Source organism: Argopecten irradians, chromosome 12 (assembly GCF_041381155.1).
Source record: "Argopecten irradians isolate NY chromosome 12, Ai_NY, whole genome shotgun sequence".
NCBI classification, from domain to species: Eukaryota; Metazoa; Mollusca; class Bivalvia; order Pectinida; family Pectinidae; genus Argopecten; species Argopecten irradians.
This window is the reverse complement of record NC_091145.1, coordinates 16,829,781-16,850,373: the sequence shown is the minus strand read 5'-3', so window position 1 is coordinate 16,850,373 and position 20,593 is coordinate 16,829,781. Positions and strand designations below refer to the sequence as shown.

General features: G+C 34.5%; 1 protein-coding gene across 2 annotated transcripts in view; it reads right to left on the bottom strand.

The window, feature by feature from the left end:
* LOC138304778 (E3 ubiquitin-protein ligase RNF123-like) overlaps positions 1-20,593 on the bottom strand; it is a 31,436-nt gene that overhangs the window by 7,837 nt on the left and 3,006 nt on the right. For both annotated transcript variants that reach the window (XM_069245050.1, XM_069245051.1), the window contains 27 exons: positions 19,867-19,964; positions 19,467-19,521; positions 18,900-18,985; positions 18,377-18,463; positions 18,162-18,229; positions 16,020-16,145; positions 15,353-15,470; positions 14,827-14,955; positions 13,866-13,991; positions 12,479-12,571; positions 12,071-12,144; positions 10,629-10,731; positions 9,888-9,984; positions 9,341-9,402; positions 9,014-9,085; positions 8,576-8,702; positions 7,921-8,022; positions 7,381-7,470; positions 7,005-7,111; positions 6,384-6,467; positions 4,632-4,739; positions 3,526-3,703; positions 2,977-3,051; positions 2,397-2,484; positions 1,691-1,778; positions 1,050-1,140; positions 598-737 (listed from right to left, as the gene is read on the bottom strand). In XM_069245050.1, the coding sequence (XP_069101151.1) occupies positions 598-737; positions 1,050-1,140; positions 1,691-1,778; positions 2,397-2,484; positions 2,977-3,051; positions 3,526-3,703; positions 4,632-4,739; positions 6,384-6,467; positions 7,005-7,111; positions 7,381-7,470; positions 7,921-8,022; positions 8,576-8,702; positions 9,014-9,085; positions 9,341-9,402; positions 9,888-9,984; positions 10,629-10,731; positions 12,071-12,144; positions 12,479-12,571; positions 13,866-13,991; positions 14,827-14,955; positions 15,353-15,470; positions 16,020-16,145; positions 18,162-18,229; positions 18,377-18,463; positions 18,900-18,985; positions 19,467-19,521; positions 19,867-19,964 (2,672 nt within the window). The remainder of the gene's footprint in view (positions 1-597; positions 738-1,049; positions 1,141-1,690; positions 1,779-2,396; positions 2,485-2,976; positions 3,052-3,525; positions 3,704-4,631; positions 4,740-6,383; positions 6,468-7,004; positions 7,112-7,380; positions 7,471-7,920; positions 8,023-8,575; positions 8,703-9,013; positions 9,086-9,340; positions 9,403-9,887; positions 9,985-10,628; positions 10,732-12,070; positions 12,145-12,478; positions 12,572-13,865; positions 13,992-14,826; positions 14,956-15,352; positions 15,471-16,019; positions 16,146-18,161; positions 18,230-18,376; positions 18,464-18,899; positions 18,986-19,466; positions 19,522-19,866; positions 19,965-20,593) is intronic.

Genomic DNA, 20,593 nt, shown 5'->3' with positions numbered 1-20,593 from the left:
TTGTTTATAGCTTAAACTTTGTTTCTATATGATGACAAGGGTGAACATTCCTTGTGAAGGACATCATAAAAGGAGACGGATAATTTCTGAAGCCAAGTTTCTCAATAAGTGGATTACAGTACATGTTCTACAGCTGATTGCTGCTGTGTTCCAATATTAAGATATAACCTGATATATCCGCATCTGATATTATTTGACAGAGGAGGCATCTGATATTATTTGACAGATGACTGCAGCTTAAATTTTGAACCAACTTACAGCATTACATATGTTTACATACAGTTAACATATGTCTTTCTTTTGAAATATTCCAAAAAAATAATATGCTGATGAATTTGATTTCTTTAAATATTTTCTATTTCAACCTTTGGACAAAATATAATGTCTTATAGTAGCTACCAGTGAACTTTCAAAATGTAACACATTGATGAAATTAATTTTCATGAGGTTGTGAAATTTTACAATATGGCTATCAGGATATACAGTTCATAATTTCTCAATTTTTTGCAGATAGAATTTTCACACCCATAGCAATGTCCTGCAAAGTCGCGAAAGTATCAACCACACGAAAATAATCTGCTATATGGTCTCACTGACCTCTTGCATAAGCCCTATGAACTCTGAGAAGGACCAGTTGAGCTGGTTCAGCAGTGTGTCTACAAAACGAATGGCTGCCTCCTTGTCCTTGAGTAACACAACACGGAACAAATCCTGGAAGACCTTAGATGGACATGGCTCTGTGAAGGATTAAAAATTATCAGTCACCTCTTATATTTTTGTAGTTTAATCAGATTAATGTAGATTGATTTGGTTTAAAATATTCTAACACATCAGAACACATCAAAGATCAAAGATTCAAACCAAAAAGTTAATAAACAACATTAGTGCATTGTCATTTATACAAAAAAATAAGATCTTTTGGAAGAAAACCAAATTAAAAAGTTTTAAAATGTCAAGATTTAATCATAATATAATACGGGTTTACCTAATGTAATAGTATACAATTTTCCAAAGTCAAATACATTTTAATATATGAAGCCATGACTTACTTTGTAGACTAGCAAACCCAAACTCTGTAGGCTGGACTCTGGACGGAACTAGGTGTGGTAGATGTGTGTACCGGAACCCAAACCCACAACCCTGTAAAACCATCGGGTATCAAATGCAGTTTGAGTTTTTCAATCAGTCAGAGAGAGAGAGAAATGAGTAGAGAGACAGAGAAAGTGGTGAAAAAACTAGATATTTTAGGTTTTCAGTGAGTTTGAAAATTCAGTAACAAGTGGATTGGACCAATACAATAGAGTACTTAAATCAGCCTTTGAGTTATGCAGGTTTGTGATAACAGCGATTATGAATTAAGAATATAAGGCTAGTGCCTCAATCCAATGTACACCACAGTAAAATTTATATTCATCTCTTCATGTTAAAAATTGGATTTACTATGTATATTCCATAGTTAGATTCACAGACTGATTCAGGACTAGCTCCAACACCTAATTTGACACTATCATAATTTTGCATCTTTTCACATTTCAGAGAAAAAGACAAACTAAAAGCTTTAACCTAAAGACACACTTCTAGATCTAGTATAGAAAGTAGCTTTTCCAAACATAAGTTTGCTGATACTCAAACATATTCTTTATCATGGATAGGAAATATTACAGATTCCCATTTTTATGACAATACTTACCTTCCAGATTCGAACCAGTATCCAATTTGTTTGAGCCCAAGATCTGTTTTCATATGGCATGATCAGGGACTTTATCATGTTCTCTTTGCTGCAGAAATATATAAAAGTAGATGTAAGAGTGTTGGGAATATGTAACTAAAAATACACAGCTAGAGTTTCCCATTTTTATTTTTTACACAATGAGAAAAAAATTCTTTTTTTTGAGATGTGATGATTTCATTTTTATCTTGTAGAAGTTCACAGGAACGTTATCTTAACTTGCAATCAAAGACTGTTAGCTTTACTTATCTTTGTAATTAGATATTAAACAATTGTTTGCTGAACATTTGAATTCGTGTTTGAACTCTCTGGCGAAACTACAGTACACGAAAATGTATATCTCACCAAAATAATGTTGTTTACAGAAACTAATGTTATTTTACATTAGTTGTCATGAACAATGTGCCAAGTAAATGAAAATGGAAAGAAAAAAGCATCATGAGTATAATAGAATCAATTGAAGAATGCCTTTATAATTAACAATATTTATACGCTTAAACACTTACATATCTTTTGATATACCATTCTAACAACTTGGTATTGAAGTGAATTTTCGACAGTTTCTTTGCTTAAAATCACTCCAGGAAATATCCACAGAGGGACCAACAGTCAGACAGCTAGAGAGGGTTATTCTGCTAGGGATAGATGAATATAAAGGCATACTAACCTGTCTTCAGGCAGTTCCTCTAGGACTTTGAGGGACAGTGGGTAACAGATGAAACAGGCCAGAGCCTGAACAACATTGTCTCGTACATCTACAACAGGTAAAATCAGAATATTGTCTTTTTGTGGATTACGTCACAGCAAAGATTAGGAGGACTGATTCATGTACCGTAATTTAACAATAGACGCTCACTCGACAATAAGCATTCAATCGTTAATACCGTAAATTGGTATGTTTTTGCATCGAGAAAAATTGTTTTTTTTTAAAATCAAAATAGGATGACAAAGGCAAACCATCTTCCCTTTTTATCATGTCTTTTAGAACTAGTGGCATGTCCGCCTACAAGCCCCTTCCCTACGTTCTGTAAATGCTTGCAACTTCTATTTATCGAAAATCAAATTCTGTGGTATGAAAAAAACTTGACCTATATTCGGTAATAAGACCCTCTCTTTAAAATTATGTCCTTTATTTCTAAAGTAGAGGGAGCTTATTACCAATAGAATATGACACCTGGTATATAGAACATATTTTGAAAACATTGTTCTTATACAAATCTAAGCTGGGAAATGAATGTTCTTCTCACCTGTATTGACAATTCTAGAATCTGCAAAGTGCCTCGTCAGGAATAAAGCATACCTTTTTGTGAGGTCTAAGTGATCTACAATAAAATAGAATTGGTCATTACAATATCGCTTACTCACTAATATCACCTGCGAAAATAACCTGCTATAATAAGTTAAATAAGAAACTAACACCAACTTACTCTTTTTTTCAGAGTTAAACTTAACTGAATTACTAAGCTACTTTTGTAATAAATCATTATACAGCCTATAGGGTTTAATTTCAGTCTACCTGGTATTTCAGAAGACATCGTAAGTTCAGTCACTCTTTTTTCCTGATAAAATTCACGTAAACAATAATATCGATCAGTTACAATGAAGAGTAGGCACATGTACATTGAAGTGTAATATAATGAGAAAACCAGTTCTGGTTAACTATATCTGGATCGTGATTGTCAATATTGAATTCACTTCATAAAATCGGACCCTCTCTAAACCAGCCAAAATTTGGTTTAGGGAAGTTCCACTGTACCTGATATAGGCTGGGATTATTGTTATTATACAAGGCTTACCTGGCAGTAAATCAAAAGGACTGGTAGGGTGGAAGTAGTTTTTCAGACAGTTGTAGATATTGATGGCTGTTTCTATGTAGAACTCAGGGGTATACTGAAACAGGAGGTGGAACTCGGACGCGCGGGATATTGTACGTAATACCACTCCAAACAGCCACGCAACATCAGCCTGTTTGTTCTGCAAAGAGAGTGAAATCATCGGTAAATTAATCACTTTTAGAGGAATTTATCTTCCCTTCATAGAAATTATCTTATCTTTCCTAAATAAACATTAATATAGAGAGTTTTACTTTTAATGACTTTCACTGTATGACTTAAAGGGACAATTCACTCAGGCTAATTCTTTTACATAACCAAGAAGCAAAAGATGGCATAAATGTATTGTTCTACATTTCTTATGAAACATATAACATAAAACATTGACAAATTCCACGACATTGTTAAGTATTTTAATTTATATCATTGAAATATCAAATCGTTGATAAATAAGATTATGCAGGTACAATATGGACGCTGTACCCATACCCGAGCCAAAGTCTCGCACGTTAAACAAATAAACTACATAACCACTGAGAAGGTGATAAAACGATTTTTAGGCAAGACAATTCATCTGATAAGGTAAAAAACACAACTGTCAAACCGATTTGAGCAGTTCTATACAAAAATTGCATTACTCTACGAGCAAGGGACAGGGTTCGGCATACAAGAAGTTTGACCACAATGTGTAATGGCGGACAGCGAGCGAGTTTGAACATCTACACACATGTCACAACCATGGGCTTCTTAGGCATATCACAGTAAAACCAACTGATCTAATTTCCATGGGTTTTTTTCTCGATATATAATGTTCTCTTAGAGTCTGCATTGTCCCTTTAATATAACAGTGCACATGTTTATCAGTTTAATGTAACTTCCATGTGTTTTCTTTTAATAATTAAGGCAATAGACTGGAGACATTTTAAATGTGATTTGTTCTTTATTTATGTTTTATTCAAATTGGATTTTAAGAAGTTAAAAATGTAAACTGTTAACCGGCACATGGCATGTAACACAGGTGATGTGAATAGGTGACTTAAGGTTTCATCTGAGATGACATGTAAACTTACCTGAGAGTATATAACAGCTATCACCCATCCAATTTGCCTCCCTTGTTCAAGAACTCTTTCTAAGAACACGCCCCGTGCACGTTCCAACTCTGCTTTTACTTCCAAAAGCTGCAAAAATGTAAAACTCTATGATTAATACCGAACAAATCACCAAATTTATAAGATAGTGTGTTTTCTTACCTTTGTATAAGTTGGTAATAGTCAATCAGAATTTGTCTTTAAGCATAATGTTCCCAGCATATCGACAGATCAATTGTACATTGAAATCTAGATATCATTAGAATCCTTTTTGTTTAATAATCTGCCAATTTATGACTTCATTTTGTTATTGCTTCTTTATTATTTTCTACAGGCAGTCATAATCGTAATCATGCAATTAATATAAAAGATGAAATTTAGACAAACAGAAAAGTGTGCTGCATAATGATATACAGTCGAGACTGTCTTATGTGAAATTCCAAGGGACCATCACAAAAAAGTCATATAAGACAGGGAGTCATTTAAGACAGTCCAAGTTCATCCGCAGCATTACTGTACAAAAATCTGTCTTTAATTGTCTGTTAATTTATTCTTCATTATAAATATATCAATTACCTGATTTTTTGAAAATAAATAGAAAATAATAATAAAAAAATAAAACAAAAATGAAAAATTATCTTATTTTTTTTAATTAAAAATCATTTAGATCTAAGATCTAGTAATAAATTACAAGCAGACATACATTGATGTTTGGTTTTAAACTTTGTTCAAGAAAAAAATTCTATCTGGAGGGGGTGTGATTTTGGGTTAAAAATCTCTTTTTTTTTTTTTTTTTTTGCAGTTGAAAAAAATATTTGTGTGTCATGGTTTTTCAGGCTTAAAAAAAAATACAAAAATCACACTTGTCTGAAAACAATCATTGCAAAACAATTGCAGATATTGTGTAAATTAAAAAATATTACTACTGTACAGTAGAGGTAACATTCTAAAACCTGGGCTTTATTTTGCTGAATTTTACAAATCTACTGTACACTGCTACCAAATGGCGGCCATTACAGAAGCCCAAGTCGTGTGCATTTGTCTTTACAAGAATTTTTGGTGTTATGAGAAATGTTTGAAGACAATATAGTGTTTCTGACTTTGGGATGGCAGTTATAATGATTGTTTACTGATATCAAAGAACGAAATTAGGTTTGGTCGTAAATGCCATGTACAAAACAAGAAGAGAGTCACCCACGCCAAGCCATGGGATGATACGGTAGGCAAAATAAAACATGCCGATTTCTTTAACGTGTTTCGTTATTAATTGTCAATGTTAACCATTGTTTAGTATGGAGAAATATCTGAATGATATCTAGCCTATTTAATAGTTTAAGGCCAAATTTTGTGGAAAAAAACGATCTTTCATGATCCTTCAAAACTGGTTACACAGTAATGTACTCTTATCGTAGCCAACAGTCAATGTTTAGTTCGATGTTCACACCTCTTTCTCGATCATAATTATGGCCCCAGGCGAATGAAAAGTCGCTCAAGACAGACTTTTAATGATGTGTGGGTTGTAAAAACATACTCGCTTGTCACGTAAGACAGGGAGTCACTGAAAACAAAGCCATTATATAGCAAAATACGTTGGGGGGGTCTCAAGTAAGGTCACATAAGACAGGGAGTCGCTACATACAGGGGGTCGCTCAGACAGTCTCGACTGTATTTTGTAGAAGAGTAATTTAATTACTACCTGGTACAATATATTGACAGTGTATGGTACAGTATTACCTGTTCTGGACATTTCTTTAATTTAGCTTCTGTATCCTCCAGTGATGTGACATATTCCTTCATGTTGTCTCGTAGTGTGCCCATCTAAAATCAAACAAATAGCTAATTACATTTAGTTAGTAATTGGTTTGTTAGCTTATTTACTTAAGTAAGTTAATAATGAGCTAGTTTACCTTTGTGAACTGTTTGTAAGCTAATTTACCTACGTAAGTTAATAATGAGCTAGTTTACCTTTGTGAACTGTTTGTAAGCTAATTTAGCTACGTAAGTTAATAATGAGCTAGTTTACCTTTGTGAACTGTTTGTAAGCTAATTTACCTACGTAAGCTAATAATGAGCTAGTTTACCTTAGTCAGCTGTTTGTAAGCTAATTTACCTACGTAAGCTAATAGTGAACTAGTTTACCTTAGTGAGCTGTTTGTAAGCTAATTTACCTACGTAAGTTAATAGTGAGCTAGTTTACCTTTTTTATTTATTTTTTTATTTTTATTTTTTGCAACCAATTTTACATTAATCACATAATCATAGAATATGAATATAGATTTCTTCCATGCACATATTTCACTCTGCCATTCTTTCATTAATCAGTATAATTACATTGTTTGGGTTGAGCTAGTTTACCTTAGTGAGCTGTTTGTGAGCTGCGATGTGATACAACAGGACTATACCATCCACTAGCTCCATCAGTGAGTTACCACTGGGCATCTGTAATTCTGGGTAGGTTACACCTGGGATACAAATAAATAGTATAATGTTACACTTAACTATGGTACATATATCTTTTTTTTTCTCTGTTAATACACTGTGTAATCGAAAGCACAGAATTTACCCAGGTACTGATTTTTAGTTTTGACAGAACACTGAGATCTTATAGATTAATATCGAAGTTTACTGATCTTCATTTTTTTCAATTTTGAAAATTTGAAAAACAAAACACTATGGTTTCTAAACAGATATTGAAACGACAGGACACAAGTATCTTGTAGAAGGATTTTACCTGATTTAGTCACTTTTCCTTCCTTCTTGTCTAATGACACCACTTTCCCGTCAGACTGTACAGACAATCCTTGGGCCTTGTTTACACTGTCTGTGAACAGAAATTTTTTTTTTCTTACCATTTCAAAAACCAAACAATTAAAACTATTCAATATTGAATATTTAAATTCTGTTTGCACTGTCAGTAAGCTTAAATCATTTGTCCTACTATAGTAATCCAACTCAATTTTGTGGCAAATTAAAATCACATTTCCATACTAGGGACTTTTTACAGGAAGTTAATTGAGTGATTAAGGTTTAATTACACTATACATGTTTGAAATATTTTGCAGCAATTTATTTTTGCAATATTTTATAGCCAGCAAAATACATGAATTTAAATTGAACATGAAATAAGTTGGTTTTATACAGGATTCAATATTGAATATTTAAAGTCTTTTTTACACTGTCTTTGAGCTGAGGAACTTTTTTATCTTCCAATCAATTAATTTCAAAATCCCCGTTTTAATCTAAAATCAGAATTATATTCATAGGTCCTCACCTCCCAGTATTCTGTTTAGGTGAGACACAAGGCCACCACATCTCTGGAACTCCATATAATTCCTTGTCTCTGACCAGAACTCATGGATAGGTACATAGGCCTCTAGAAACAATAGACAAACAATGAATTGGCAGAGAAGCAATGATACAATACAGTGATCGCATTCAAATTTTGAGACAACAAAACGATGTGGATGAAGTACGATTTGGTGATATGTACAGTCGGTCACTCCCATCTTCCAGTGATTGAGACACCATGTTTTGACATAATGTTTGATACATCAAATCACTGAAATGTGGGACTAGCAGGACTAATTCATGTACATCGTGGTACCTGATAGCATTTGTACAGGAGTATTGTTTCTATTGGTGATGGAATGACACTAAAGTTAATATCCCTCGCTAACATTATTTCAACAGGAAGATTACAAAGAGTTACGTTCCATCACCACTGGAGATACTAGTCCTGTATAAACATAATCGGGCATCATGAAAAAGTCCCATCAACCGAAATCCTACTTCATCCACATTGTTTTCTATCTTGAATCCCAAATATTGAAAGTTCATTACTGATTCCAGCTCAATTGAATTTGTAGTTTCATAGAGCAGAATGGAATAATTTTATATTCATGTACATTTCAAAAGATGAAACTAACCATCACTAAACACAAATCTCCTAGGATCTTCTCCCTGGAACATGTCCCAGTAGTGTCGGACCACCCGCACCATCCGGTGGAAGAAACACAACATCACTGGCAACGGACAGAAGGAGACCTGGTGCGTCTGAAACAGACAATATATTATTCTACCTGGTATAAATGCTTTTATTTTTCTAATTGCACAAATTCCTTGCAAAAGGGGGGATAATCTAAATTATAACATACAATCACTCATAGTTTTGATGTTTAAGAATTATATCTAAAATACAAAAACTAAATCCTGACATTTTTCAATGTATCTGCGATTGCCAAGGGTGTTCGATATGAAACACTTCTAAAAGTAATGGTACTTTTGTAAAGATGATTTTACTGATAAGTGAACCTTTATCAAACACAATTTCCTCCTATACATATAAATTAACATTTAGTACTTACACGTCCCATGCCACTGTTCTCACGTAGAAAAAGACGGAACTTTTCCATAAAAATCTGACGAGACGTCTGGCCCTAAATAAATCAGAAATACTTACAAATATGACTGTATTTGTTTACTGTATATGACATCCGATTCTAAATACTTCCAAAGTACAAATATCCGAGTAATTGTGTCTAGACAAATGAACTATGAATTGGAATTACTTTAAGTTTTCTTTAAATATTGACCCAAGCATAGGAACACTAACTATTAATGGCACATTAAGGACTATCAAACTGAGACATTTAATTAACACCTTTAAGATTTTCACCTGTATTTTTACCTACCTCTTTGATGTCCTTATGGATGAGTAGCACCTTTAAAATTTCCACTTGTATATTTTCTATGGCTATAAATACAAAAACAAATTATGATTATTCAAAGCAGCCTCTTGATATAGCTATACAACTTGTGTGTATCAAAATATTTCTTTATCTTATGTTGTATTTAATGTAATTTTGAAATTTTGATTCTAATAAACTGTTGTTAAACATACAATGAGTGAAAATAGTTGTATATATATATATAGTTATTCAGATCAATAAAAGTACCGAAATACCATTCAGATAGGTAGAAGGAATGTCATGCACTTTAAAAGCAGTCACAGATCAACGTCATGTTTTAAACTTTCAGGTAATATCGCAAAACCAAGTTGCATCACATGACCGACATCAGCAATACCTGAACAGATCGGAACAAGTCAAAGACTTCAAAGCTATTTCAAATGTGTACAATATGCAAAACACTTGAAATGCTTTTTCTATGACAAAAAGACAGCTAGTCAATTAACAAACAACATTAAAAGATGTCACTTATTTTAGAATTTATTTATACCTTCTATTTTCTGTTTCAAACGTTCACACGATTCCATGTATTTCGCATGTCTGACTTTTTCTTCCTCAGTAACTGGTGGACGTGGCTTGTCTTCATCCTGTAATATTAGATCATTTATAGGCTATATACATGCAAAAGTATATCTTTTGTTTGCTCTTTAGATAGTCTTAAAATACAAAAATGTCTATATAAATAACAGGACACAGCAGAAATGTCCTTTATAGACAGGTGTTCTTTATAGACAGGTGCCCTTTATAGACAGGTGTCCTTTATAGCAGGTTTGACAGTATTTTCATTCAGTTAATATTAAAAAAAAAGATACTTTTATTGATTAACAAACATAAAAAAAATTATTTCAAAATGCATTGTCCCTTTTACAGTTTTATATTTTCACAGTAAACATGAGCTACATATTTTGGTTTTGAAGATTTAATGACATAAGGCAGGACTCGAATAATTGTATAACAGGTATAAGACAAGATAACGGTGTGTATCTACTGTACAATTGTAAATTTCGCGGGTGTAAAATTTTGCAATTTACTTTTTCAACAATATTCGCAGGAGTTTCTTTTCGAGAATTATCATAGCCTTTGAAAGCATCGTTTAGATAACAAGCTAAAATATGTTAACCCATGATTTTGATAAATTTCACGAAGTATTAAACTTCGCAAATTTGGGTGGATCTGCGGATTTAGCGAAATTAAAACCACAGCTAATATCAGCACATATACAATAGTTTACCTTGGCAAAGCTGTCCCACCAGACTGTCGGAACTAGTTCCTGCAGACCTATATCATCAGGAGGCTTGATATGCATGAATATCGGGAACTTCACCTTGTCAAATCTAAGTCAACGGTCAAAGACTGTGATTGTAATATTAATTTGTCTCAAATTTACTGAAAACAGCTTACAAAGCACTGAGAAGAAAATGACACAACCCTGACCTTTTCTCTTTATTGACAAGTATAAACTAGAACACCGACACGTCAGAAAGGGCCCCGCTATGTGTCTGACGTGCCAAGATGACTGATTTGCAGCCTTTTTGATTCTAATCATATCATGTAGCCATTTTGATTCAAATCATATTGACTTTAATTAATATATTAAGCAATGAATAATTTTATTTATTATGTCATAACAAATTGTTAATAAGTCCAAAAATGGAAAATGTGTCCACAACCTTTGATGCAGTGACCCCATGATCTTACCTTTGGTCAGTCAAAACTTTGGTGAGTTGACTTCTTGTTTAATTCTGAACAACTCTGCTTCATTATAAATGTTGTAGCAAAATGTTCATGAGAAAATAATTTTTTTAAATTTGACCTTGACCTTTGACTTAGTAACCTTGGCCCATGACCTTACCTTTGGACAGTCAACTCCTTGTTTAATTCTGAACAACTTTGCATCATAATGTTATAACAAAATTTTTATCAGTTAAGAGCAACAACATTGTGATTTTTTTAAATGTTAAAATCCAAGATGGCCGATTTTTTAATTTAATTTCAGCCTGAAAAATTACCAAGCAGATCTAGGATGGATGGGGAATCATCATGTAAAATATGGGGAAAATACTCCACTCCCTTCCATCATTAATGTGCAAAAGAAAAAAAACGGACAGACGGACGGACGGACAGACAGACGGACGGACAGACGGACGGACGGACAACCTGATTACTATAGGGCACCCGCATCTCGATGCGGGGCCCTAATAATGATTTATATCAAAATTCCATCATTGTAGCTACCAATATACTGACATATTATTGTATCATTTTTGCATACATAATGGTACTTTAAAAAAATTTTTATCCTGTAATATATTAGGTCTGAAATATATTGGTCGAATCAGACATATTAAATACATTGGACCCTCGATAATCTGGACACACTATTCCCTTGTTATATCACCAAAATCTGCACAGGAGAGTGTAATAGGGGCCTACTGTACTTCTGTCCTAAGCCCAAATCGTCCAGTCTACAAACTTTTCAGACTGCAGAATTTGGATAATTTAGCCAATAATCAAACCATCCCCTGATATTTTGTCATAAATTTTAGTTTTCCTGACCAGCAGCGTCCTAATTGTTCAAACAAGAACTTTGAATTCAGTAGGTATTGAGATATGTCAGCTCTACATAAGATAAGTTTTACTGTAAGATAGAACCATTGTAGATGACAAGGATACATGACATGTATAAGTAGGTACCGACGTGTCGTGGCGTGCTGTAGGATACTCAGGGTCAGCATCAGGTACTTGTTCTACCAACAGTCAGTAACACACCAATACTAATACCAGGTAATCATTCAGTGATCAAGTTGAAATTAAAATCATCTTGCTTTTTCAGTATAAAAGCTAGCAATAAAAGCAGATATTTTATGGTATAGTCATATTTGCTATTGAAAAATTGATAAAAGATAAAAAGAAGTTTAAAATGTCTCATAATGATTTGAAGTTTAAAATTTCATTAAAACAGATTTTCTACACAAGAACACACACAGCAAATTTTCTAGATAAATAAGCACATTTATCTAATACACATTGATCTCGTTAACACAAAATGAAACAATGATTTTTGCTAAAGATGGTACTTACAGCAGAACAGAAGTTTTCAGTAACAGAGGAAAATCGATAACACTGTAGCAAGGAAATCAACAGGTTCTCAAAGCAAGACTTCAGTTCATGATCCTGAAAGAAAGAGAAACCACCCATCATGATAATAAGCAAAAAATTAGCACTTATTTGCATTTATAAAAATTTCATTAATATAATATTTGGTCATTTTTGCTAATGTATCGTCATTGTGAAACTTTTTTCTGTGATGAAGTAGGTACATGTATCAATAATGCAAACAAGTACAAAGCATCCTCTTATCGACCAACATCACATTTTTAAGCATATTTTGACCACAACAGACCACATATAGTCCACAACATTACCTGCATAATAGACCACATCTAGTTCACAACATTACCTGCATAAGAGACCACATCTAGTTCACAACATTACCTGCATGAGAGACCACATCTAGTCCACAAAATTACCTGCATAAGAGACCATAACTAGTTCACAACATTACCTGCATAAGAGACCATATCTAGTTCACAACATTACCTGCATAAGAGACCACATCTAGTCCACAACATTACCTGCATAATATACCACATCTAGTTCACAACATTACCTGCATAATATACCACATCTAGTTCACAACATTACCTGCATAAGAGACCACATCTAGTCCACAACATTACCTGCATAAGAGACCACATCTAGTCCACAACATTACCTGCATGAGAGACCACATCTAGTCCACAACATTACCTGCATGAGAGACCACATCTAGTCCACAACATTACCTGCATGAGAGACCACATCTAGTTCACAACATTACCTGAATGAGGGATCATATCTAGTCCACAACATTACCTGCATGAGAGACCACATCTAGTCCACAACATTACCTGCATGAGAGACCACATCTAGTCCACAGCATTACCTGCATAATAGACCACATCTAGTCCACGACATAACCTACATGAGAGACCACATCTAGTCCACAACATCACCTGCATGAGAGATCACATCTGATCCACAACATTACCTGCATGAGAGATCACTTCTAGTCCACAACATGACCTGTATGAGAGATCACATCGGATCCATAACATTACCTGCATGAGAGATCACATCTCACAACATTACCTGCATGAGTGACCACATTTGGTCCATAATATTGCCTGCATTGGAGACCGCATATGGTCGATATTACTTGCATAAGAGAATACATCTGGACCTCAACATTACTGGCATGAGAGATTGCATCTGATCCACAACATTACCTGCATGAGAGATCACATCTTATCCACAATATTACCTGCATGAGAGATCACATCTGGACCGCAAAATTACCTGCATAATAGACCACATCTAGTCCACGACATAACCTACATGAGAGACCACATCTGGACCACAACACTACCTGCATGAGAGACCACATCTGGTCTAGCAGCCTCTGGACTGCCACCTGTTCACGTTTGTAGGAGGTCTGGTCACAGAGTTTCAGTAGGAAAGGCAGCAGACAGTCCTCCACTACATAGGCACTCCTCTGTAAGATACAGACACTACACTCAAATATTTACAATTGCCACTGTTTCTGTATCAATAAACTATGGTGGGGCAAATCTGTTTATTTCCCAATAACTTGAGTGCAGAACATGACCCGATTTAGTGCGTATGAATACCTGTAAACATTAGCGGACTTCCTTTGACATTCCACAAAATCATGTGCCAATCTTTACAAATAACACATGCATACAACAATCAGAGACATAAAATAACACACATTTATTATTTTGAATGTATTATTGCTATTTGACATGAATAAAATAACTGAAATATGAGAACTATTTTTGTGACTTCATTGGAAAAAAGGGAAGGATGAAGCTGTCAGTCAACAGCGCGCTTTTTGAATGGCTGTTGTGCATGTATCATCATGATGGCAGTATATTTTGACAGCGAATAACACAGGTAAATGATTGTTTCTGACATTTTTGCTGATTTTATTGATTTTATTGTTTAAAGAAAATATGGCTAATATAAGGTTACTTTGCTTAGTTTATGAAATGATAAACCCAATGAAGCAGTCGGTAAATTGTACGTTAAATGACAGAAATGATAAATGATATACGCGTTTACGCAATTTACCTCCTGCTTCATTTGGTTTATCATCTCATAAACTAAGAAAAGTAAGAGGTTGATCCTTAAATAAAAGAGAAACTTCTATGAAAGGATATGGTAAAATCTTGTTGTAACCCGTATAAAACAAGTGCTATATTGCTTACATTGGGACCATCAAGACTGATTTGTATAAATTGAATAAAATGCTTCGCAACTAATGTAAAATAAATAGCTTTATAGCTAGTGGAACCTTCTCGACTTACCAACAATGGAGCCAGCTTTTCAAATATATGGGCAGTGATTAGCATGATGGAACACTTGTTACTGGGGAACTCTCCTAGCTTAGGAGGGGGATCGTTTTTCTTGTCTGACACCAGAAACTCCATTCCCACCTAAATAAGTAAACAGGTTTTATATTAACTTTTCTCATAATTTCAACAGAGATTAAGAGATTATCTCTATGTAAAAGATAAAATTGGCTTTTACAGGAAAACATATCATATCATCTCATTTTTTTTTAGATTTTTCTTAGAACTACATTATCATTATTTATTATTTGGATGGTAATTTTTCAGAATTTTATCTATAACCTCTATGTTTCAGCAGAATTCTTGTACATTATAACAGAGCTTTGATATTTTGACTTACAATGCCGATTTATTATCAACCAATGAACAAAGTATATATATTGTATTTACCATCTCCTGCATACAAAATACTTAGCTTAGTTTCAGAGTCTACAGTACCGGTAAGTAAAATTCTATTCCATACTCATTCAAAAATACTTACCCCTGAGGTCTCGGCCATTTCCGTGTGGATATTTTCCAGGTAGCTGAAGAGGAGTTGAGCCTTGGCTACACTCGCATAGGGTATGTCTTGTAGTGGCCTGTAGCCAGCTATGGGGTACCTGGTTGTACATGAACAAAACAAACATGCATCAAAAGGTCATAACATCTTCTAAATAAAGAAATGTCCCTGCCTTCATGTATTACCTACTGTTTTTTATCAACATGGTTCTGTTCAAATGTACCAAAGAAGTACATATAGGTGAGCAAAATATCATTGTTTAACCACTGTTTAATACATTAACAGGAAATCATGAAAGGGCAGATATGGATAACACTCTGTGCCCTCCCATTGCATGTCTGGTAAACCTTGGAGATTTTAATGGTCTAGTGGTTAATAAGTCTGAAATTCTACCACTAGCCATCACTGTTTGTCAGCCAAAATTATTACATTTATGTTGGTGTTCAGCATAGCACAAACTGACAGCATTGGATATTATGTGCAGATTACACAGATACCAGTTATATCAAATTACATTATGAGAGGTAAATTATTAGACATACTAGTATTTTATTGTACACATAGACTAAATTGTCCCTTTATTCAACCATATATAGCCACAAATAAACCAAACAAAAACATTTCTAATCCACCACGTTACAATCGTTACCTAAGGGGTGTAGCTCCGAAGTTGGCATGTAAATTCTCGCCCTGGGACAGACTGACGGCCGGGAAATAGGCCAGACCACTGCCAACCTGTATATCTGTAAAGGCGACACCCATAGACTTCCCGTTTCTAAAACCAATAAGGACATAGTCATTCAGATCCCCCGCCAATAGAGATATCAAAGCTGAAGTAAGTTTGATTGTGGAGACTTATGTGTATGAAAAACAAGAGATCCCAGAGGGATCTTGGCGCCCACCAAAGATTGATCTATGTCTGACAAATGAAAAAGGGATCTTTTCTCTGCTTTTCAAACTTACACTTCTTTTTTCTGCTTTTCAAACTTTAAACTATCAAAATCCAAGATGGTGGTCGCAAAATGCAATAGGCAGAACTAGGGTCCTAGAGGAACCTACATATGATATTTGAGAACAATCCCTTCAATACTTTCTGAGAAATAGCGGTAACAAACTTTAACTATCAAAATCCAAGATGGCTACCGGTCGGCCATTTTGTTGACCGATCAGTCCCAAAATGCAATATGCACAACTGGGGTCCTAGGGGAACCTACATATGAAATTTGAGAAAGATCCCTTCAGTGCTTTCTGAGAAATAGCGGTAACAAACTTTAACTATCAAAATCCAAGATGGCTACCTGGCGGCCATCTTGTTGACTGATCAGTCCCAAAATGCAATATGCACAACTGGGGTCCTAGGGAAACCTACATATGAAATTTGAGAAAGATCCCTTCAGTGCTTTCTGAGAAATAGCGGTAACAAACTTTAACTATCAAAATCCAAGATGGCTACCTGGCGGCCATCTTGTTGACTGATCAGTCCCAAAATGCAATATGCACTACTAGGGTCCTAGGGGAACCTACATATGAAATTTGAGAACAATCCCTTCAATACTTTCTGAGAAATAGCCGTAACAAACTTTAACTATCAAAATCCAAGATGGCTGCTGGTCGGCCATCTTGTTGACCGATCAGTCCCAAAATGCAATATGCACAACTGGGGTCCTAGGGGAACCTACATATGAAATTTGAGAAAGATCCCTTCAGTACTTTCTGAGAATTAGCGGTAACAAACTTTAACTATCAAAATCCAAGATGGCGGCTGGTCGGCCATCTTGTTGACCGATCAGTCCCAAAATGCAATATGCACAACTAGGGTCCTACGGGAACCTACATATGAAATTTGAGAAAGATCCCTTCAATACTTTATGAGAAATAGCGGTAACAAACTTTAACTATCAAAATCCAAGATGGCTGCCTGGCGGCCATCTTGTTGACAGATCAGTCCCAAAATACAATATGCACAACTAGGGTCCTAGGGGAACCTACATATGAAATTTGAGAAAGATCCCTTCAGTACTTTTAGAGAAATAGCGGTAACAAGAATTGTTAACGGACGGACGGACGGACGGAAGGACGGACGGACGGACGGAAGGACGGACGGACGACGGACCACGGACGAAAGGCGATTTGAATAGCCCACCATCTGATGATGGTGGGCTAAAAAACAGGAAAAAGGAAGTTGAGCTAAAGAAAGATGGAGTATATATAATTCAAATACAGCGGGGCTGCAATTGTTGAATCGTTGGGCGGGGGATAACAAAACATTTACTTCACTCTACATTTGAAATATTTACTATATTTGTAGTATATTTGTCAAAATGAAACACTTAATATTTTTTTTTTTTTTTTCAATTTTAAAGGAATTGAAAATCAATATATTTATCAATAGCACTACAGTCAAAGAGCTTCATCTCAAACTCAGTGAGAATGTGTTAACATATCTGATTATCTAAATATTTAAGTTGTGGTTACTATAATACACATTGAAAAGGTTGGTCATAACCACTTTTAAGCTGACTCATTCACCCCTGAAGACACATTTAGGCTCTTCTAAACCAAAGACTAGACTAGTTCATTATGGAATCTCAGAATTAAACTGGGTCTTTTAGTTATACAAGTTAAACGTTAAACTTACAGCTCACCTGTACATGTATGCCATATCTATCATACTGGGATTTTTCTCTCAGTTAAATTAAATCTCTAAAACAATTACAGAAGTATGTTTTACTGTATATTGTTACAATATTACGATCTTTTCAAAATTCACAAAGTTGCTGTGAAAATAGACCTGTAAAATGTAGCAGTCCCGGCGTCACAGTCGAGAGCACAAGTGATCACATCTCCAGTCAGCCATTGCTGTAACAGATATTGGTTTTCAGTACGAGAAACAAACAAAAAGGCAATGTCTATATGATGATTGTGTTATGTCAAAGAATGACAGTATTTTGAAAAAATTCAGCCTTACATACTGTGTACTGTGAAAGTGAGAAATTTAAGAGTTACCTCCCCATATCGATGTGTTTTAACATTCCACTTCCTCAACCTGCTTCCATCATAGGCATAGGATCTGATGGTGTCTCCAACTCCTTCCTATGTATAATGAATACATAAACAAGTGTTTTACCAATAGATTAAATCGCCTGACAGCTACCTAACTTAAATTTCTCAGGTACCCCTGTACTACCAGCCTTCAGCTACCTCTAACAGGCAACCAGCTGTCAGCCACGATGACTTTTCACAGGGAAAACAAAATGGTCAGGTTTATTGACATAGAAAATTATTATGTCCAATAAATCACAGTTACTTGGTGACAATGGACGGAGGCCTAATCAGTCACTTCAATCTATCTTATCAACAAATGCTTGAATTTTACTGCTTTTTCATTAAAATGTTTCAAACATAAAGAACTGTTTGCTTCCATAGAATTTAAAGACAAATAATATTTTGCCTTGATAAAACTCATCTTTTATAGAAATGTGAACTTTCATACAGCAGAATAATTTAGTTTTTAAAGTGCAACTCTTACCTCGTATGAGAATTTACAGGAGAGAGTACACCAGCCAAGTTGCATGACTCCTTTACTTCCCAGCATCAGTTCATATACCCATTTACCTGGTGATATACGTATAACAATGAGGAAAAAAATTCTTTTAAAACGCGCAAGCACACATACAATGTATATGCTTGGAATATTGTCTATAACTGATCAGTAAATGATCACTATCAAAATCATTGTCTCTTCAAAATACACATGTACCTTGCTGATGTGAATAAAACGTTTTTTTTACAAATGAGCTTTCTTTTTACAGTTTTGAAATCAGATTATAAGAATTGAAAATAAGCAAATTATTAGTTTATCTTCCAAAATATACAAATTAAAATCAGAAGTGATCCATTTTAACTTTGTCTGTGGTAATGATTGAAACAGTCGAACACAACCTTCAACAGCTGCATATTATTAAATACATGAGTCAACATTTTCAGTCAAGCTCTAGATTTTGACATTTTCTATGGGGCTATTTACAAAGACATAAAGAAATGTGATCATTTTTGAAAAGTTGGGAGTCATTTTCCCCAGATGATTTTTTCTTACCTTTGTACACACAACAATTGGCTCTCATGGTGCTGAAGTTACTATAACTTGTCAACTACAAATAAATCATATACATGTACACATGTAGTTTATTCAAACATTTCAATGTGACTAGAGATTGTATTTATTCCTAACTAATCTGGTGAAATAAAATCCTATTTGCTTAAACAATTGAGTTCTGAAAACAGACCATCATCATGTGTGATGATAAACAAAAGCAATACACAATATGATATTTGAGATTTTTTAACAGGTGACTCCATAAAAACCTTAGTCCTATACATCAAAAGATACATGAAATTATCAAACCTATAAATGATTCCCTCAGAAAGCATTTCATAAATGCAATAGCTACATTAACTGATACGTGAAAATACTTTGATCTTTATTATAAACATACCCCAAGTCTATCAGAATCCACCAGCATTGTCCCCACATTAGAACCGATATCAAATTCTACTTCCCCAAAACTGATCCGGCCGCCATCTGATACTGGTTCTGAAGAAAAAAAAGTAAAATTTGAACATATCAAGGATTTTCTGCTCTACTGGTAAAACCACAAGTCTTAATTTAATCTGTTGAGATATGTTAGCCAATCCTGAGACTAATATAGAATTTCCCTACAAGGAGGGTGTGACAATAAAATCATAACCCGAGTGGTAATTCATGAACACCCTACCCGAGGCTTGCCGAGAGTTGGACATTCATGAATTCCGAGGGCTGTGATTTCGTTGTCCCACTCTCGGAGTTGGGAATTATTTTCTCTCACATATATAACAGAAAAAGTTGAGATTACAGCCTTAAAACAAGTATCTTCATTGTGATATGAACATGGTTCCGTCGACTGCAAGTCAATATTGATGACATCAACTTCAACATTTCTGAACTGTCATATCCAAAAGGTTTAAAGTGAAATCTCTCACAGCTAAAACTGGTAACAAATCAGTAAATGGGGGGAGAAGACAAATTCCATAAATCAAGTTTCTTTGTTTACAATTTCAAATCTTTTTTATGAAAATATCTTTTTTTTTTCATGTTATGTGCGACACATTTGATAACTCCTATCATTAATCGACTTGTGATTTACATGCATGGATATACCAGTATCACAATTAATAAAATCAAAT